Below are 21,860 nucleotides of genomic sequence, written 5' to 3'. Positions count from 1 at the left end.
ATGATTATAAGCATGTAAGCTCTCAAGGCAAGAACAAGCTATATTGCTCAGGATATTATTTCACCCTCTGCCTTTGCAGATTTTGCACAGGCAAAGTCTTTTGAGATGCAAGTCATACTGAGAGAATTTGACTCTGCATGCTAAAAAGGCATAAATACAAGAGGAAAAAAAAAACATAACCAACAGATGACCTTATCATGCTCAGTATGTACCATGCAGTTGCAGTATTGCCTCTATTTGTCATTATTACCACCTGCTATAACTGTGAGTGGGAGGAATATCAATTTGACAAAGACGGCCTCGGACTAAATGTTAAGAAGCCCCCCTGTCACGTGAGATGCATCCCTACTGTTCTGAGTGGGTAGATATGGCTGTGTTTTACTACTTATGGATATTCAATGGGAATGCACAAAGCGGGTATTGCTGTAATAAGGCATTTACCAATGCAGAGTAGCGCTGTGCGCTGTGAGGACATGTGTTAATGTGTATGACTGTGGCCAGAGAAACATCAAGATATTTGAAAAAAAAAAAAAAACAGATGGGACGGAGATCCCGTAGCATACATTTGCCTTTTACAAAAATATTTCTGGTGCACAGTGGTAGAGGAGAGGCCAAAACAACTCTGCCAGTGAAAACATCTTTGCTCAGATAATGAATCTATATTGAACAAGACAGGCTTTGTAGTACGTAGCTGTTAAATTGTATCAGCGGCATACTTCGAAACAGACAGAAAAACTGACATCAACATATTTGAGGATGCTATGTGTGATCCAAATGGATTTATGTCTGCAAGCCTTGGCCCTGTTCTGCTGCTGCCTGTGTTATTTCTTTTAATAATTTTCAGGAACCAAAAGTGTCTTCTTTGCTTTAATAGGAGTCACCATTACAAAAGATGAAGAAATAAAAAAATAAAAAACAATGAAACACCAATTTGTTTTCACATTTTTGACTAGATTTTAAATAAACATGTTTGACACAAATGTTCTAGTGATAACTTCACAGAGGCAGATCAAGCTTAACATTTGTTTGAGAGTCATTGAATTGTAAAATCTTTAAAATGTACCACTTTTCCACTTTATTGATTGAGGTTATTATAATTTTTTTTATTACAGGATGTTATTATTATTATCTTATTAAACGTCTTTCTGATTGCAGATAGACTTCTTTTTAATGCTATTTAAGGATGGCAATGTCTTTATTTAGCCCCAAAATTATGTCAAAAACTTTACAATTTAGCCCATAGTTCCTGTCCAAATCTACAGGTCCTTCTCAAAATATTAGCATATTGTGATAAAGTTCATTATTTTCCATAATGTCATGATGAAAATTTAACATTCATATATTTTAGATTCATTGCACACTAACTGAAATATTTCAGGTCTTTTATTGTCTTAATACGGATGATTTTGGCATACAGCTCATGAAAACCCAAAATTCCTATCTCACAAAATTAGCATATTTCATCCGACCAATAAAAGAAAAGTGTTTTTAATACAAAAAACGTCAACCTTCAAATAATCATGTACAGTTATGCACTCAATACTTGGTCGGGAATCCTTTAGCGGAAATGACTGCTTCATTGCGGCGTGGCATGGAGGCAATCAGCCTGTGGCACTGCTGAGGTCTTATGGAGGCCCAGGATGCTTCGATAGCGGCCTTTAGCTCATCCAGAGTGTTGGGTCTTGAGTCTCTCAACATTCTCTTCACAATATCCCACAGATTCTCTATGGGGTTCAGGTCAGGAGAGTTGGCAGGCCAATTGAGCACAGTGATACCATGGTCAGTAAACCATTTACCAGTGGTTTTGGCACTGTGAGCAGGTGCCAGGTCGTGCTGAAAAATGAAATCTTCATCTCCATAAAGCTTTTCAGCAGATGGAAGCATGAAGTGCTCCAAAATCTCCTGATAGCTAGCTGCATTGACCCTGCCCTTGATAAAACACAGTGGACCAACAACAGCAGCTGACACGGCACCCCAGACCATCACTGACTGTGGGTACTTGACACTGGACTTCTGGCATTTTGGCATTCCTTCTCCCCAGTCTTCCTCCAGACTCTGGCACCTTGATTTCCGAATGACATGCAGAATTTGCTTTCATCCGAAAAAAGTACTTTGGACCACTGAGCAACAGTCCAGTGCTGCTTCTCTGTAGCCCAGGTCAGGCGCTTCTGCCGATGTTTCTGGTTCAAAAGTGGCTTGACCTGGGGAATGCGGCACCTGTAGCCCATTTCCTGCAAACGCCTGTGCACGGTGGCTCTGGATGTTTCTACTCCAGACTCAGTCCACTGCTTCCGCAGGTCCCCCAAGGTCTGGAATCGGCCCTTCTCCAAAATCTTCCTCAGGGTCCGGTCACCTCTTCTCGTTGTGCAGCGTTTTCTGCCACACTTTTTCCTTCCCACAGACTTCCCACTGAGGTGCCTTGATACAGCACTCTGGGAACATCCTATTCGTTCAGAAATTTCTTTCTGTGTCTTACCCTCTTGCTTGAGGGTGTCAGTAGTGGCCTTCTGGACAGCAGTCAGGTCGGCAGTCTTACCCATGATTGGGGTTTTGAGTGATGAACCAGACTGGGAGTTTTAAAGGCCTCAGGAATCTTTTGCAGGTGTTTAGAGTTAACTCGTTGATTCAGATGATTAGGTTCATAGCTCGTTTAGAGAATCTTTTAATGATATGCTAATTTTGTGAGATAGGAATTTTGGGTTTTCATGAGCTGTATGCCAAAATCATCCGTATTAAGACAATAAAAGACCTGAAATATTTCAGTTAGTGTGCAATGAATCTAAAATATATGAATGTTAAATTTTCATCATGACATTATGGAAAATAATGAACTTTATCACAATATGCTAATATTTTGAGAAGGACCTGTAGGCTAAACACATTTGTTGAAAGTCAGACTTGGATTAGTCCATTTGATCAATTCCAACCACCTCTGTACCACATTAATGAATGAATAGACATGCTTCTGTGAGCATCATTTCATCTTTTATTTTTCAACTACATTTTGATGTTGTTTGACATAACCCAAACATCGCCCTTTCTACTATTGCAACAAAAATAGCAAATGGGGGATTTATTAGGGATGTAAATAGATATTAAAATGCATTTCCCAAAATAGTGACATGTGTATTGCAAAATACTATCCAGCTACTCTCAGCATATTACTCTGTTTAGGGTCTAAGCTATTGCTGTGGACCAGGGATATGTAGGTGTGTGCATTAAGCTTGACACCTTTTTGTATGTTTGTGACTCTTGAGTTGTCTTGTTCTATTGACAAAGTAGATTTACCAAGACCTCTCATAAGGCTGGCTAACAAAATGTTATATAAGCATTCTTCAATACTTATGTAACATAGTAGCACCTGGTCAAATAATTTACTCATTATACTTTCTATTATTGTCATACGTTGTAGAGTTACATTTCAGTTAAGTAAACCTATTGTTTGTTATGTGCACTACTATGCACAGCTTAGTTTAAATCTGTTAGAAATTAATATTTGGTTTTACATGAACTTTCTTATTAAAAAAACAATTTCTACCTTACTTGATATAGCCCCCTCAGTTGGAGGCTTCTCATTGGAAGAATGATTTGGGTATTTTTAAAATGGCTTTTAATTTTCTATGTAAAACTGGCAATGGAACTCATTTTTTCTGTTTTAATAATTTGTGACCTTTTAAACTGAAGTGCATTTGTAACTGTGATTTTTGTTTACCGTTACCCCAAGAGTTATTTGTAATGTGATGGAGCATACTAAAAAAACATAAATGTTTTATGCTGTTTTTTTGTTTTTTTTAACCCTGAGATGGAAACCATAAAAAACAAAGATCGTCCCTCGCAAATTCTTTCACCAAAACACAAATATAAATGAGAATAAATCAGATTTGAGTTGGCTGGACAAAGAGCTATGTATAATCATTTTTTTTAATTGCATATTTAATACCATATATGAAAAATAAAGTTTCGAAAGGTTGAAACTTACTTTGCTAGCACAGTGCAAGTGTGTGAGGGTTTGTGATTTTTTTTGAGAATCCACAAAAAACTTGTTTGTTTGCTTCTTTGTTTTGTCGGAAATATGTCAAAATGTTGTGCGGCCATATTTTGTGGAAGCACTGGAAAATGGTGTGAATACAATTTAATGATAAAATTCACTGTCAGTTTAATGATCAAATCTATTCACCCATACAAAAATATTACTCCTAAATAAGATATGTCAGCTTTGCTTCCAAGAGCAGGCTGTTATTGTGAGCATCATTGTTAAACTAAGAATAGTATGGATACCTGTATACAGAAACCATTCAGTATCAGTCATATCTTCTAATGTTGAAGCAGTACCACTATGCTTCCAGCGTTAGCTCAGAGATCCAAGATGTTAAACATGCTCTGAGCACACTTGCAGATATTCACAATAAATCATGTCATCTTTGGAACAAACATTAAGCAAGAAGGAACAAAGGGGTGGGTTGAAAGGGAGCCGAATGAGCAGGAAAAAGCAGTGCTGTTTTCTGTCCTCCTTACAGCCTTGGCTAAAGGCTATGTTATCCAACAAATTTGTTTACAATTGCATCATTAACACTGATTATAATAAATAAAGAACCATAATCATTCTCAGCCTATTCCTTTTAGATTTATTGTCATAAATGCCAGAGTGTAGAAGCATGCAGCAAATAAAGGGACCATATGTTAACTGTTTAAATTAGCATTCTTAAATGATAAATGATCAATTCAAAATATTAATAATGTATCTGAATATAAAGACACCAGACAAAATTAATTATTCTGTCAAACGTCTTCAAAATGTTGATCTCATCTCACAAAATACCCAATTACACAACATACCAATCTGGGTCATGCAGGTGTTGGCTGCTCAGTCAGCTTAATCTTTGCAGTTTTGTTGCTCATACATGTACTGGTATTTCTTCTAGTATGCTGTCCCCGGCTGGTGACATTAAATGATTGCATTTCCATATCTCTGTCACATTTTTTTCACAACCAGTGCACTGCTTAACTAGCATAAAAATCTTGTTAGGAACTACATACTTAAAAAAAATTGAAAGTGTTGCATAGTGATGAGATTAGGCATTTGACATTGCAGAACAAAAATATTTAGAAAACATTTTTTTTTTTAAACTTTGTTGATGTTCTATTGTGTTTTCTGGATAGAATTATCTATTCAGTATGCTGCAAAATCCTACATGTACAAATATAATACAAATTTTTAACTTAATTAAATCCCGTAATTTAAAATGACTGTATTTACTAAACATATACAGATAGAAATATTTCTAAATAAGACCTGTAAGCTTGGCATTCAAGAGCAGGCTGTTATTGTCAGTCATTAATTAAACTATTATCACTTTGTGTTGTTGGGTCCTCATTGGAATTTATAATGGGGCCACAGTCATTTGGATTGTTAATTTTTCACAAGCTTTGGGAAATTTTATGCCCGTGGTAACATGTGAAGAATGACGGTGAATACATTTTGAGACCCAGATGACATCCACTGAATAACATTACAGCTAACAGCGGTCTGTTTAAATTTAAGACAGAAGCAACTCCCTTTCTGCCGGAGATCAATCCCTTGGATGTTTTAGGAGTCATTAATCAGTATCATCATTGTGCTTTTTGTTTGTCACTGACTGACAATGAACCAGGCTCTTTGCTTCAAACACGAGCTTGCGATTCAGTGTGTCACTGCACATCACAATCTATGGACAATACCTCTGTCAGTCTGTATGAAGAATGCTGTCAGATATTTTAGTGGGAGGCAGATCAAACAGATGAACAATTCACAGTGCTACTGAATCTTGATAATGACGTTTTGACACATCAAGTAGGCTACCCATTCTCTCTTCCATATTTCTTCCTTGATGGTATACTTAGTGATCACTTTGTTCTGTGCACCTCCCCGTTTACTGCCGCTTTCTCCTCAGACTCTGAGTCAAGCTGTTGTGACTCACTGTGTACACAGCCAGGGCAAGTAGGGGTTGAGAAGTTCAATAATTTCTGGTTAACCGAGCATGTAGCTTGTTATCAGTGAAAATGGTATGTATCTTTATGCCACTTGAATGTGATATAATTTTAGTTTAAATCCAGATGTAAAACATTATCAGCAATGACAACCACTGCTTTCATGTTGAACTTGTGCAAAATTATCCAAACTATAATGTACACAGGGAGAGTTTTGAACGAAAAGTGCAATAAGTTATATGTTAAATCTGAGGATAGTCGTTTTATTAATTAAATTCAAAATTCAAAGGCTTGATGAACATTTTGCTTTCATCCAAATCAACCTTTCATGCCACAACAAATTTACAACGAACATTTACCAACACCTCCTGTCTCTGCCAGAGGAAGGAACTGGGTCACAATGAAGCTAATCTGATTCAGTTTAGCAATTACATTATATCAGTAGGATTTTTAATATCCATTGTGGTGGTGAAAAAACACAAGAGGTGAATGCAATAAATCCACAGTAGATTGCCAAAAGTGTTAATCACTCTGAATGGAGTTGTCATAAATTAGTCTTACCACTTCAAAAGGTAAAAGATAATGTCCCTAATCAAATAAATTGAAAGAGAGGACAGAATTTAAATGTGGAAGACCTACCTTTAATTTCTTGGAACTCACATGTACAGAATCATTCCGATCTGTTTGCACAGTACAATATTTTTCCGTAGGTTTTATAAGGCGGTCAAACTGAGGTCTCGGAAAGATAAATCCCTGGACTAAGACCACCTCCGTTGCTGCAACACTCCTGCATGCTGTGGCAGGTGTATCAAAATGCTGACACCGAGGAACACCTTGCTTGTCTCTCAGAAACAATTTCATGAACCTGCAATATTTGACACTGAGAATAAAAGGTTGGTCTCCCTACTTGGCTAATTAGGCAGTGGCAAAGGGTGTTACATACTAACAGCATTTATTCCCTAGCGGGATTCTCCATCATAGATTTCTATTTAGGAGTATATTATATATTTTTTTTATTTAGGATACACAATTAGGTGGTTTATCCCTGTCGCATAATTTCTTTAAGAGAGATCAATGGCAAACAGATGGTTGGACCATATTTAACTTCATGAACATTGAAAAATATGGCTATTTGTGTATTAGTCTAATCTAATGTTTCTACCAATATAGGAATTGACAAAAAATAATTGTGTAGCTGCAGTTGGTAAAATCCTGTGTGACAATAATTGTGTGACATTAAACTGCAGAAACAGCAAGACTGAGCATTTTTTTAAATATAACTTGATCATGGTAACTACCACATTCCTAAACATTATATATAAGAACAAAGTACTCCACAGAACCAGCTGGAATGTGATATCTTTCAGGAACCTAATAGTCTATGAATTAGCTGCAAGGGGGTAATTAAGGTCCTGTTTTAGCTTTGAGAAAGGACCAAGTATTCATATCAACTTTTGATCTGTGCTTGGCCCATTTATGCTAAGTCTTTTCTGTATAAATACAACACTATTGCTAACCAGGTTCAAACCTTCATTCTGGACTTTTTTAGAAGGGAGTTGTCTAGCAAGATTTTGTGTCATTGTTTCAAGATGGTCCCAGGAAATTACTTTTGTTTCTTCCAGTGGTAGGTTTACTCCCTATATCAGAGCCTAATAAAACACTTTAGCAATGAAGTGAAGTGGAATGTTCACAGGATATGTGTCACTAAAAAACATCAAAAAGGAAATAAAGAATCTCCCCAACTTTTCTGAATGCTTAAAAAATTACAGAGAACTGAATAAAGGTTGTGCATAGTATTGGTGTACCTAATAAAATTGTCAATGAAGGTATTAACAATACTGCTATTGGACGATGCTTCAGTCATTACAGCTGGCTGAAATTGCTTGTCTCCTTAACATAGAAACCATGACATCCTAAATTTGCATAGTGGTAAAGATCAATGTACCTCTTAGAGGATTCTGTGGCAGTTATTCAAAACAGTTACCCCTTTTTCCCCCCTGTGAAGTCTGTAACAAAAAAGGGTGAGCAGGCAGTGAGTGATGTGGGTAAAGAAAGTCAGATACCTCCTCAGTCATAGTCAGCCTCAAAAAGCATTTTTTCATGTTTCTTCACTTGGTAAAGTACCAGCAACTCGCTCCACATCACTACTGAGTCAGTGCCTCTTTGGCACTATTTGATGATGTTTGATGTTGGATGAGATCTGAAAGAATCATTGCTAGGTAAAAAAAACAAAAAACAAACCTGTAAGACTGTAGAGTTTTAGATACTTTTTTAGCACACAAATGATTTAGCGTAGGAGATAATTATTGAGTTAGATGTCACTGCATTATGAAGGATGTCCTTCAAGCTTTTTCCCGATTTCCAGGGGACAGCTTGACAAACTTCACTTTGAATTTGGCTGAAAGCATGTCTAATTGAATTTTGATACGTAATTAAATCAAGCAATAAATCAGCCCAGATCCCACTGCAACTGACAATTCAAAACTCCTGAGCACCGAAAGCTAATTATGATGAAGTTATTATCTTGGCCAAAGGGAGTTCTCTGAATTGCTTCCCCCTGTATTGTGTAGAGCCTTCCATACTAGTACATACTCAACCTTGAAGAAAGGGCAACTCTCGCATGATAGGACTGACGGATTGCATAAAAGTCACTTGTGTGGTTTGTAATGCGTCTTTGTAGTTGAGCCACCCCACCTCTAAGCAGGTGATTGCTTTGGCACTTAGAACAGATGCCCGCATTTACATATTAGTGCATCAAGCTGAAAAATAATCTTATCTGTTTGTAGTGAGCAATTAGGGCTGGATGTAATTTCTGTCAATAATCCTTCGATGTGTAGGAAGTGGCTATATTGATTTAACATGGATTTAGAGCATCATCCTCATCATCTGGTTCCCAGTCTCATATGGTTAATCAATTACATCCCCTGTGATTCGCGCATGCTTCCAGACGCCGTGCTTCGTGCATGTAATCTCATGACATAGGGTATTAAATGAAGTCTAATTATAACTTTGCAGCTATGTGCCACATCACACTCCTTTAATACCTTTACTAAGAAGACAAATTGGTATGTCAGTAAATCAAGGTGTTATACTTTGATTCACTGAGCAACATTTACATTTACATTTACATGATCCTTACAAATAAATATCCATGAAAGAATAAAATATGTTTTAATGATCTATCTGCCTAAGAGAGATGCTATGTATTTGAGGGGAGAAAATGTGTAATTTTCCACCTCCCCAGAATACTGTATTAGAGCTGCCTGGTATGGCTTTCTTAAATGAAAAATCCCATGCAACAATTGCTGGAGTTGTCTTCTACTGCATAATGATGAGTAAAAGGGAATTAGTTTGTCTTTTTTCATTTTCTTGTCTTTTATCTTTTTTCCTCTTTTCTATTCACTTTTTTAATTCACCCAATTTGTTGGTCCAATTGAAACAGCAAAAGGTTATAGTGTGGAGTAATTAACAGCAGCTAGCCTAATGAAATCAGTAGGAGATGGTACAGTGGGAGGATCAATACCTCACTAAGACTGAAGAAAGAAAGAGGGTTTCCAGGGGAAACATGTATATACAGACCACTTAATAATAATAAGCTGATGAAAAGGATAACAATGTGTCTACTTGTAAATCAAATCTGGTCTGGATGCTGTGACATTATCGGCATCTTGTAATTCTGCTGTAGGAAAATTGGTGTTGGTGCTTGCTGAAGAAGTTTACAGAATTTACACCGCTCTCTGTGGTTTGCTGAAAGGGTTTTCCTTTATTGAATGTCAATAGGAACATCAATACCCTCTGGACAACAACACCATGGCAGAGGTAAATGGGTATTCTATTTATCTGAGGCTACACTTAAGTATATTGAAGACTTTATTAGCCCCTTTTGATGAGGAGGTGTTTTGTTTTGCAACAGTTTTATCACTTTGTCCAAGACAGGCTGCACGTGCCAGAAGTACAAGGTATGCAAACCTGAACTCTGCTTTGAATTTCTTGGCCAAGACATTACAGTTTCTTGTGTCTGTGCAACATAAGCAGATGGGACACACGTCCAAGGTTTCCACAACTTTATTATGCATGCGTATGTCTGAATTTGTTTTGATTGTGTTATGGATCGCCTGACAATTGTCACTTTACTACAAATGATAGAATTCAGACGCATCTTTCCTCATCTGGAGGGAAAGCTCTTGACAGCCAACCCAAGTGTTTTTCCACAACCTTCTTAAACAGATCAGGTGGTAAACTTTGGGGGGTTTGACATTTTGGCAAAATTAAGTCAAAGAAGTCCCACTTCACTATTATTTTTACAAACGTTATGCAGCAGAAAAGCTGAAATATGGGAGATTATGGTAAAACCAATAACCAATGAAGCATAAGCAGAAGTTAAAAACAGATTCAGCAAGTCGAGAAACTGTTGTCAATAAGGTCTTTGCCATGCTTTATGTATGTAGCAACCTTCAAATTTATTTACACTATAAAACAAACTGTTATGTTTGGAGGCTGTAGGTGGTAGAGCACCAGATCTCATTATTTTACAACTATTAGGAGCATGAGGACCCTAGGGATGAGGGAAGTTAAGGCTTTTAGTGCAGCTTGAAGTTATTACATCATGATAAATGTTTTTTTACAACCAGCATCAAGGAAGCCTTTTCACAAATATTGTCATAACAGAGCTACTTAGATGAAAGGTGGTGACATAATGTGCACATCTGTGCCACTGGACTAAAGCAACTGAATGAAGCAGCGAAGCAAAGACCAAACTTAGTTTATATGGCTCACCTTTTAAATGGTCATTAAATAAGTTGTCTTTATAAAGATTGGGGGGATTTTCTGGTGTTTAAGATTAACGTACTTGACTTAGACACCATCTCACAGAGTAAATAATGTTGAGAAAAGATTGATATCATGATCACTTCTACAGTGTGTGGCTACGCATACACTGATTCAGTTACTTAAACAAATGGATCATACAATGAATGGCCGGGCCCAATCAAGCTCTGACCTAGTTCTCTGAGTTCTCTGAGTTGGAACAGTAATGCATTTTGACATTTTGATTTTTCTTATACTCTAAATTTATCCATATATGTATACCGTGTGAGTCAGATTTATTAGCTCATATCCAATCCTAAGCAGAAATATTTTTTTTAATATCCTGGATGTGAAGACATTGGGCTCATTGCCTTACATGCTGCATATCTAGCTGCCACTGTAAATGTAATATTAACTACCCCCTCTCACCTACGCACAGTTGGATTGCACATGTTCTTACCTTTGCCTATGATTTTTGATTATTCTACCTCTATGGCAAACTGCCATGCTGTGGCTCAAACCTTTACTGGTGAAGAGGAGTTGTTGCTGCACTTCCAGTTCACACTAGAGCTTACATTTATTTCTACTGGAGTCAGTTCACTCACCCGTTTACTGCAGAAACAGATATCGCTTCTGTATACCTTCTTATGACATGCAGTAATGCTACTGTATGTGTCTGCTGCAGTGTATGTTCCTTTCAGTCCCATCTACGTTCAGTTTTATACATTAGAGAGCCAGGGTATCTGAAAATTGTGATACATTTGGATAGAGTAACAGAGCACAATAAGGTCTGGTGTTTTTAATCAATTATTTATCCAGTATTTTAATGATCAGAGTGCCTGCGGTGATCAAAGGCAGGGTCTGAGCTTCAATGCTTCTGCTCGCTAAGACAACTCTCTGTACTTTGATGTGGTTCACCAACAAAAGCACTAATCCAAAGCATAACTCTCTCCCTTGCTTGAATTTGAGTGCTTTGAAACTACTCATTTTAGAGAAGTACAACGCAAAAACACAGGGAGAAGGTCACTGACCAACCAAAACTAAGGGATAAAAAAGGAAACTTACAATATTTATGGTGTCTAACAATCAGATGTGCAACTGCTACTTTGAATGCCATCTAAATATGAAATGACCATAGTTCACCTTTTCAGATCCCTCATGTACATTATCATATATTTAATTGGTTGGCAAGGTCTCTTAGATAAAATATATGTCACAGGATGTTGAATAAAACATTAGTTAGATAGGAAATAACCGCCAGATGGCAGTTTCTGGTAAATTATTTTAAAATGCAGTTGGTGCAAAAGAGAAACTTCTCAGGTTTCTTGGCACATGTTGGTGTCAAATATACAAAAAAGTAATACAAATTGCAAAGTAATTAATTTTGCAGTCAAAATATTGGCTGGTAAAGGATAATTGTTCATGCTTTTTATTACATTAATAGGGGTTAAGAGTGCTACTGTTCAAACCACTCTGTCAGTTTGGCATAGTGAAATGTACATTAAATGTACGAAGCCTTTAAGCTGGCAGATTTGTGGCTTTTGTTCTAGAAGCACTTTTCTACTTTAGAAAGTCATATATAAACAAGCACACAAAAATGCATCCACAGATCAATAAATAATACAATTGTATTCAAAAACACAAATAACAAGGACCATATAAAACAGCTCACTACATATGTGATATCAGAGAGTATTATAAAGTCTGTGTTAAAAAAAAATTCATTTGTATGATTATGGATTTACTTTAAACAATTGTTTCCAATGTTGTCTGGTTTAGGAAACCAGACCATGTAGTTAGCTTTGAAAAGGAATTATGGTTTAGAATGCTAGCATGTGATACTGTATGTTAGCAAAAGGTAGAAATCCCAAGTAAGTCTGCAGATATGAAATATTTTTTGTAATTGAACTAACCATTGGATATTCCCTCAAATATTTTAGTAATTGGATCAACATGTATGGACCAAGTGTTCTCGGGTTTTTGTATGTCTATCAGAAATGTGTACACTCACATGTAAATCTAGGCCCACTATTTAGATTAAATTCAATATTGTCTTATCTTGTATGCCTGAAACTCTTTCCAGGACATTTTTTGTAAAACAATGTTGAGATGATACTTTGCTACAAGGTAGGGTCAGTATGAAAAAAAGTGGGATGCAACAGTTAGACAAGAGACCATGGTCTTGAAACAAAATACTGTTACCTGTGAAAAAAAGAAACTAAACTTTTTAAGAATCAAAAATGAATTGTGTAGAATATGCTTTGACCAATCTGAAACAACTGTCATCACAAACGTTTGATTTTGATTGATGTTCAAGATATGTGGAAGTGTGTGTTTCTTTTGTTGCCCTCCTAGCAAAGTTTATGCTTGTGGATAATGACATTTCAGTAATCACAAGCGCATCTGTCTGCAAAGTTATCGTTGATGTCAGAGGTTTTGCATCCAGACCTAATCTCTTGCTTTTGTTTCAGTGCTGTGTGCTATTTCTGTTATTTTTGTGGGAAAATATAATGACTCAACAAATAATGAGGCTTAGGGCAAAATATTTGGTAAATATACAGTATTGCTCTGTCTCTACAGGTTGTGTGAAATACCAGTAAATATTTCTGGAACAAAAAGGTGTGTATTTATAACATTTTAAGGAACTTGTCACGTCAAAATTACTATTTAATGACATCTAGGCTGTGTCATTCACTCAAATTCCCTCATACGGCATGCCATGACCCAGAGCATAACTTAACATGCTGTTTATTGCAACAACGTTCTCATGACAGCATATTGCTTCTACCTGCAACAAGCTGTTTGTCCTTTGTTTTCCACAAAGCATAAACTTACACATTTAAAAATATCTAGGTTTACAGACTTTTATCCTGGGGAGGTCAAAAAGATGTGGACAGACACTGTATTTCAATAGGGTTTTTCAGCAGATAACTGAAAATGTAATTGTTCACTACATAATTTTATGTAACATGCCTAAGTTTATTCTGTTTTTGCCTGAGATAAGGTCAGTACAAGTAGAAACACAAGTAGCAGCCACTCAAAAAATATTTTTGATAAATATAGGCTCGGACACAGAATAGTAAAACTTCTATTAGTTTAATTCATTTCAGCTCAGTTTATCTATATAGCACCAATTCACAACAAATGTCATTTCACAGCACTTTACAAGATAAACAACTCCAAATCATATCAAGTATATTGAAATATTTATGAAATCAGTCTAATACTATCTAATCCAATTATACTGACAGATACAAATTCATTTACATACATTAAAATTTGATCATAGTCATAATGCAAAGCAGTCTTATTCAGTTTATTATGCCAATTGTACAAATCTGTTTATGAAAGCCCTAGTGATTGCACTGAGTTGTTCAATCCCTCCTATTGAGCTAGCATGTGGTAACAGTGGAAAGGAACAACTCTTTAACAGTAGGAAACCTCCAGCAGGACCAGGCTCTGAATGGGCAGCCAACTGTTGCAACCAACAAATAAATATTTGTCTTGGCAACACAAAGTAGTTTACAGGATTTTTTTTTGGAGAAATTTGATAGTCTTATTTTTGTTTTCTTTTGCCGTCCACCATAAGGAAGCATTTTGTTTTTGGTGAATAGCTATTGCTTTATTGCAGTCAGCACCAGAATCCTGTGAAGACCAATTGTATTAGGATAAAGCATCGACATGAACTGGCTTCCTGTTCATTGTCTGACCGTTCCACCTCAACAGTCCTCTAGTCTCCCCCGTCCCCCATTTAAGTGGGTCCTCCCTGTCAGGCATCTTTTATTTTCTTTGTAAATAAAGTTGCATTTTCCGATTATTATACACAGTACAAAGAAAATTAAATTGGTGATTAAAAATTAAACACTCTTATCTCTCCATGAGTTATCTCTGTCCCCAGAGAGAGAGGATGCTATTTTCCAGGCTTGCGGGTGTCTTTTGTTCCCAATTTAAAGGCTTGTCACTGTTTATTGTTAATTTTGATGCTTCATTTGATATTCTGTTCTCTTTCCTTTCTGAAATGCAGGAAAAACATCTTTATCAATGTGTCAGTTGTATTTCTTCTGTTGTCAAGGTGTCAGGTTTGCCAGATTTATTTCTAAGGTTTCTACTGTCCCAATTTCAACTTAAAAAAGACAGTAAACTCACAACTCTATAAGGTTGTCTATTTTGAACTTTAGCTGACTAACAGGACTGAAAGGTTCCCAGCACATTTGTGTTTGTTGTAGCAAACTACTGTTTCCAAAGTAAATATTTCAAATAAAAACGCCAAAAATGGATGCAAACTGCCTTCTTTTTGTCTTTCAGGAGGCCTGTCAACTTGGCAAGATAACCTCCATGAATGTAAGTCTCACACATGCTTCTCCCTTTTGTTTTTACATGTTCTCTCTTAGGCATTATCCAAAAATCATAACTTTCTGATCTCTTCCTATGTTTCAGATGTGTTTAATCTATAGTGGCTCATAAAAATTAACCTCAAGCACCTTTGGCCATTTTTGTTTAAATACAATGTTTGATTAAACATCAGTTACTGATAAAGGTGTTGGGTTCTGTGAAGATGTTGTGAACAGGGCTCCTTGGTTAAGTGAAAAAGTCTGGGATCTGGGTTAGAGTCCCTATAAATGGCCATACATATTGTTGGAATGCAGAGTTGGAATATATTGTACTTGAAACATGAAATCTTAAAACATAAATGCTTCCAAGCAATCCCCTGTGATTGCAATATTGCAAACATTGATACTGCGATTCAGTATGTTGTGTCAGTCTGGTTGTTTGTGCTTTGATGTTGGCTAGAAATAGAAAAGGAATTTACATGGCATTTGGAACATGAAAAACATGTGAACTCTGTATAAGTAACTACTATCTTACCTGTGGTAAAAGGCAGAGTCACCTCACTAAATCAGATCTCAATAAAAGGTATAGTCAGAGTAGGCCTTGTTCCAAAGCAAAGATTTGTCATCCTGAAAAAAAGCTAATCTCAAATATTTCATATAGAAATTGTAAATGATTATGTAAAAGGTTAAACTAATATCCGCTTTGCATTAGAAAAATTTTCTAAACAGAATTTAAGGAATATTTTTACAGAGGATTGTGTTGGTCTAATGTCTAATACCAATATGACTAATATTTTACAATTTTACACTATTTAACATGTGCATAAGGTAAATACCACAGACTTTTACAGTCTTCAGAGGAAATAACCACAGTCTTTTATGTAATAAAAAGTGTCATAATATAAAAATTTGTAAAATAACATTCATAAAATAACATTTCGTAACAAATATGAAATCTTTAAGACTGGATGGTGTTAGTTTTGTTTTTTGAAAATGGCAGGAAAAAAGATTGACCCCACTCTAATTTGCCTTTAGCTTGACTCTCTGCTGAAAAATATGATCTTTCTTCAATCTGGGGTTATTCAGAAAACTATCTACTGCAGGTAAGATATTGACTGCTGACCACATCTTTAAACAACTCAATTTTAAAACATCTGAAATATATCTGTAATTGCAACTTTTTATGAATATCTAACACAGCAACACATTAATTGTAGACTTTTTGATGAGAGGCCGCTCAACACCTACTGAGACTGACCGGTGAAAGCTGTTCACACCAAATAGTATTAATTAAAGCGCAGGCGGTTCATTTTCCACTAAAAGGAGAAAAATAGATTTTATAAAACTGAAGGAGTTAGTTGTATTTTCTTAAGTTCTTCTTTTGTCTTTGCACGATTTAAGTAAAAAACAAATGTTGACTTTCTTCTATAGCCATAGGATTAGGGAAGTAACATCAAACAGATTCTACACAAAATAAAAATAAACTTCTTCAAGAGTGAGATTAGGAAGGCTGATAGCAAGTACCAGGACATCAATCCCATGTTATGTTGTTTATGTATAATATGTCTTACTGATGGGTAGAAATGTAACTTCCAGATTTATTGATTGTGTGTTGTAATGATGTATTGCATGAATGAGACACAGTTGGGTAATTTGTTTAAGCAATGCATTAAGAGAATACAATAGTATGTAACCCTTTAATATAGACCACTGCACAAAAACACAGCTTTTTTCTTATTCTCTGCTTTTTCTTGGAAAGTTAGGAAAATGTACAGTATATCTGAGTGTGAAACAAACAGTGTTGGCTTTCAGATCATTATACATCTGTAAGTGTACAGGTCAGCAGTGTTTCACACCTAAACCATCATTAAGCCTGATTGTGGTGTGACATCTGACAATCTGACCCTTTTGTTCCATTTCATTTGCTGTTTTGTATTTTGTAGTCTGTGTGTACCATTATTTACTCATGGTTAAACAATCATTTGCCAACTGGATAGAAAAAAGTTTTTTCCACTACCTGCAGTTTGTACAGTGGTGTGCTGATCCAACTTTTATTTAGTTTCAGCAAAATATTGCTGGGACTCTGCAAAGAAGAGTATGTTTGCTCAGCTTTTCTAACTTTTTTTTTTTTAGCATATTGTTACAATTCTCTGTAATCTGCATTAACTTTTACTGATAATCTGTACAAAAGCCAGGAAGAGGCTGCAGTGTATCCAAACACCCACTATCTTCTCAAATGTTGTCACATTACAGCTACAGATTTATCACTGTGTAGTATTTTATGTAATAGAGTTGATGGAAAAGAGTACATGGTGTGCATTTGTATTCATCCCCATTTACTCTGATACCTCTAAATATAACTGTGTTCAAAAGTAATCTAATTAGTAAAAACAGTCCACCTGTGGTAATTTAATCTCAGTATACAGGTCCTTCTCAAAATATTAGCATATTGTGATAAAGTTCATTATTTTCCATAATGTCATGATGAAAATTTAATATTCATATATTTTAGATTCATTGCACAATAACTGAAATGTTTCAGGTCTTTTATTGTCTTAATACAGATGATTTTGGCATACAGCTCATGAAAACCCAAAATTCCTATCTCACAAAATTAGCATATTTCATCCGACCAATAAAAGAAAAGTGTTTTTAATACAAAAAACGTCAACCTTCAAATAATCATGTACAGTTATGCACTCAATACTTGGTCGGGAATCCTGTTGCAAAAATGACTGCTTCAATGCGGCGTGGCATGGAGGCAATCAGCCTGTGGCACTGCTGAGGTCTTATGGAGGCCCAGGATGCTTCGATAGCGGCCTTTAGCTCATCCAGAGTGTTGGGTCTTGAGTCTCTCAACGTTCTCTTCACAATATCCCACAGATTCTCTATGGGGTTCAGGTCAGGAGAGTTGGCAGGCCAATTGAGCACAGTGATACCATGGTCAGTAAACCATTTACCAGTGGTTTTGGCACTGTGAGCAGGTGCCAGGTCGTGCTGAAAAATGAAATCTTCATCTCCATAAAGCTTTTCAGCAGATGGAAGCATGAAGTGCTCCAAAATCTCCTGATAGCTAGCTGCATTGACCCTGCCCTTGATAAAACACAGTGGACCAACACCAGCAGCTGACACGGCACCCCAGACCATCACTGACTGTGGGTACTTGACACTGGACTTCTGGCATTTTGGCATTTCCTTCTCCCCAGTCTTCCTCCAGACTCTGGCACCTTGATTTCCAAAGGACATGCAGAATTTGCTTTCATCCGAAAAAAGTACTTTGGACCACAGAGCAATAGTCCAGTGCTGCTTCTCTGTAGCCCAGGTCAGGCGCTTCTGCCGCTGTTTCTCGTTCAAAAGTGGCTTGACCTGGGGAATGCAGCACCCGTAGCCCATTTCCTGCACACGCCTGTGCACGGTGGCTCTGGATGTTTCTACTCCAGACTCAGTCCACTGCTTCCGCAGGTCCCCCAAGGTCTGGAATTGGCCCTTCTCCAAAATCTTCCTCAGGGTCCGGTCACCTCTTCTCGTTGTGCAGCATTTTCTGCCACACTTTTTCCTTCCCACAGACTTCCCACTGAGGTGCCTTGATACAGCACTCTGGGAACAGCCTATTCGTTCAGAAATTTCTTTCTGTGTCTTACCCTCTTGCTTGAGGGTGTCAATAGTGGCCTTCTGGACAGGAGTCAAGTCGGCAGTCTTACCCATGATTGATGAACCAGGCTGGGAGTTTTAAAGGCCTCAGGAATCTTTTGCAGGTGTTTAGAGTTAACTCGTTGATTCAGATGATTAGGTTCATAGCTCGTTTAGAGACCCTTTTAATGATATGCTAATTTTGTGAGATAGGAATTTTGGGTTTTCATGAGCTGTATGCCAAAGTCATCCATATTAAGACAATAAAAGACCTGAAATATTTCAGTTAGTGTGCAATGAATCTAAAATATATGAATGTTAAATTTTAATCATTACATTATGGAAAATAATGAACTTTATCACAATATGCTAATATTTTGAGAAGGACCTGTATTTTGGAAAACCCTCAGAGGTTTGTCAGATAACGTTATTGGACATAGAGCATCGAGGAACACGCCAAGGAACACACTAGACGGGTCGAGGACAAAGTTGTGGAGAAGTTTAAAGCAGGGTTAAATCACAAAACAATATTCAACTGTGAGTTGTTAAAATCACTTAAAAATAAAAGGAGTATGGCACAACTGCAAACCTACCAATACAGAGCTACAATCGAATGATTTAGCTTAAAGTTGATTCACGTGTTAGAATGGTCCAGTCAAAGTCCAGACCTAAGTCCATTTGTGAATCTGTGTGAAGATTTATAAATTGTTCACAGATCTGTTTCATCTATTCTGGTGGATCATTAGCTATTCTACAAAGGGGATGAGAAAAATTCACAGTCTAGATGTACAAAGTTGGCAGAGACATACCCCCAAATAGTTATGGCTCTAATTGTAGTGAAAGATGGTTCTATTGGAAACCATAAGGTGTTTTCCAAAATCTATAAAGATTTTAGAATCACACATTTTCTTTTAACTTCACAATTGTGTTATGTAATACTTTGTGTTTATCTTTCATAAAATTCCAATAAAATATGGTAATGTGTAAGCTGCAAACCTATGTAGTTGTACATATTAATAAAGTTTAGCTGCAGTTCTATTAAAACACTCGTTCCATCTTATTGTAAATTGGTTTAGTTTTGTCATAGTGATTTGTGTATCACTATAGCAGATGAGTCAATACCAGAATAAATCAATGAAAATTCATTTGATTTGTCACAAATCACCCTGTAATCTCTCAACACCCTTGTCAGAAGCACCTCCTTCATTCATGTTCCTGCTAAATCATCAGCTCACCCGCAGACGCATATCTCCTAACACATATCGGGCTGCAGTGAAACATTGTGAAACAGCAGAAACTCAGCTCAAAAAAAATATCATCTGCTAGCAGATTCCGTTGATGCACATTCTTGACATCACAGAAGGTAGGGAGATACTCTGCTTTGAATTGAGGTATTCCTCTATATTTTGCTGGGTTTTGTTTTTCCTTCTTCTGTCTACGTGTGATATAACAAATCACAATCTCCTCGGAGCAGATTTATGCAGGTCTAGGTGTGCCCGCGAGGTGATCCTTATCTGAAATGGCAGAGCCAATCTCCCCTGATTCACTTCTAAGTGGTCCCTGTTTATCACTCAAAGTGAGGTGGTTGTCAGCCAAGTCCTTTTCCATGCCACACTGACTTCTTTGCTGTTTGGAGAGAATGATAGTCAAGCTAAAGTGCATTGTATAATAAAACTCAAAGAGCTGTGGTCCAGAAAAGGACTAGGTGGCAGGCACTTAGCCTCCAGTCCTCTATCTCAATGTAACGGACTCCTGATCTTGTAACCCATGAATCCTGCCCCATCTGCGTGGTGTTTGGTGGTGGGGTGGAGAGGAGTTGGATTTTCTGGCTTGTTACATGCTAGAAATTGGCATGCATCTTGGCTGTTTATTTTATCTCTGTGTACATACTTCTGAAGGCAGTGTTTTGTCTGACTTAAATGGCTTTGTTGGTCTTGATATCTCTTACTGCAGCTTGTCTTTGCTTTATGGATTTCTGGCAGCTTCTTTAAATAAGTGATCATGCTTGACAAAACCCTCACCTTGACTCCTGGCTGTTTGTTTTCCTCTGCTTTGTTTGTCTTTATGTTTTATTCACATGAATCATTACCACTGGGAGCAAAAGTTTTATTTATTCAAGACCCAATAATGGTATTTAATCCTAATTAATATTGTAGCTCTGATTGACTTGACATTGAGCACATCAAGAAACCAAATTAGACTTTTCTTCACATCTGGCATCAGCTTGAATGGGCTTGAATAAACAGCAGTCTGAAAAAAAACAGGAAGACGCTCCCTTTACGCAAAGTGATTATGTCCTAATTGTCACGCGCAGCTGTTTGTTCTAATAGATTGTGGATGTCATTGTTGGAACAAGTTTTTTTTTATAACTGCAATCACGTGGAGATGGAGTCATACTTTTCTTGTGGTGCTGCCAACCCTCTGTAGTAGCCCCTTTCTTTTGCTGAAACCTGGGCAATGCTTTAGCGTACATCCTCCAGCAATTTCAGAAACAGCTGCCAAAGCTGTTTGAGAACAAGTAGATATTTAGACAACTTGAAAGCTTTTTCAAACATGGCACTCAGAGCTGTGAAACCTGCCAGGAAGGTATCTGGCTCCTTTTTTGTCTTAGAAAATATGTAAAATCAAGAAAAGAAAATATTAATTTTAGAAAAGTCCATTCCTTTCATTCTGGTCACATATAATTCAAGGCAGATAAAAGAAAAATACAATTTCTTTCTTATTTTCCCAATAGGAACAGCACAACATAAAGGCTTTGTTTTAGAGTTGTCAGTTGAAATGTAGTTGGTTTCAATGCCTGCCATTTCTTCCTGTTATTTTCCTTATTTCTCATTCTCTTACCAGCGAATCCACACAAAGAGATATGTGTAGCCCCAGGATCTTGATGAAGCAACTAAATAGAATATTTAGCTGGCTGTTTCAACATCACGGGCTTTGAAAAGTGCTCAGTTGAGCGTTCAGGGTGCTAATTGTGTGGATTTAGGTTGGTCGACCCACACTGATAGTTTTCAAATAAAGCTTTTTGCTTGGTTTTTGGCAGCCTCTCCTTCATTAGAGCTTCAGTTTATTTTAATCCTCCACTAACCTGTTTCATTGGCCTTGTTTGTTCTTATGGAGAAACAATAT

The 21,860-nt window shown here is 36.8% G+C and overlaps 1 protein-coding gene across 6 annotated transcripts in view; it reads left to right on the top strand.

Annotated features, from left to right (window-relative positions):
• Window positions 1-21,860, top strand: part of pcdh11 (protocadherin 11) — a 208,556-nt gene that overhangs the window by 98,955 nt on the left and 87,741 nt on the right. For 5 of the 6 annotated variants that reach the window (XM_047353260.1, XM_047353259.1, XM_047353261.1 and 2 more), the window contains one exon: window positions 15,079-15,114. In XM_047353260.1, coding sequence (XP_047209216.1) covers window positions 15,079-15,114 — 36 coding nt within the window. Of the gene's footprint in view, window positions 1-15,078; window positions 15,115-21,860 lie in introns of those variants that run through there. The other variant, XR_007036298.1, reaches the window with a different exon arrangement.

Source organism: Girardinichthys multiradiatus, chromosome 23 (assembly GCF_021462225.1).
Source record: "Girardinichthys multiradiatus isolate DD_20200921_A chromosome 23, DD_fGirMul_XY1, whole genome shotgun sequence".
In the NCBI taxonomy this organism is placed as follows: Eukaryota; Metazoa; Chordata; class Actinopteri; order Cyprinodontiformes; family Goodeidae; genus Girardinichthys; species Girardinichthys multiradiatus.
The sequence above is the reverse complement of the archived record's forward strand: the minus strand, read 5'-3'. Positions and strand labels throughout refer to the sequence as shown.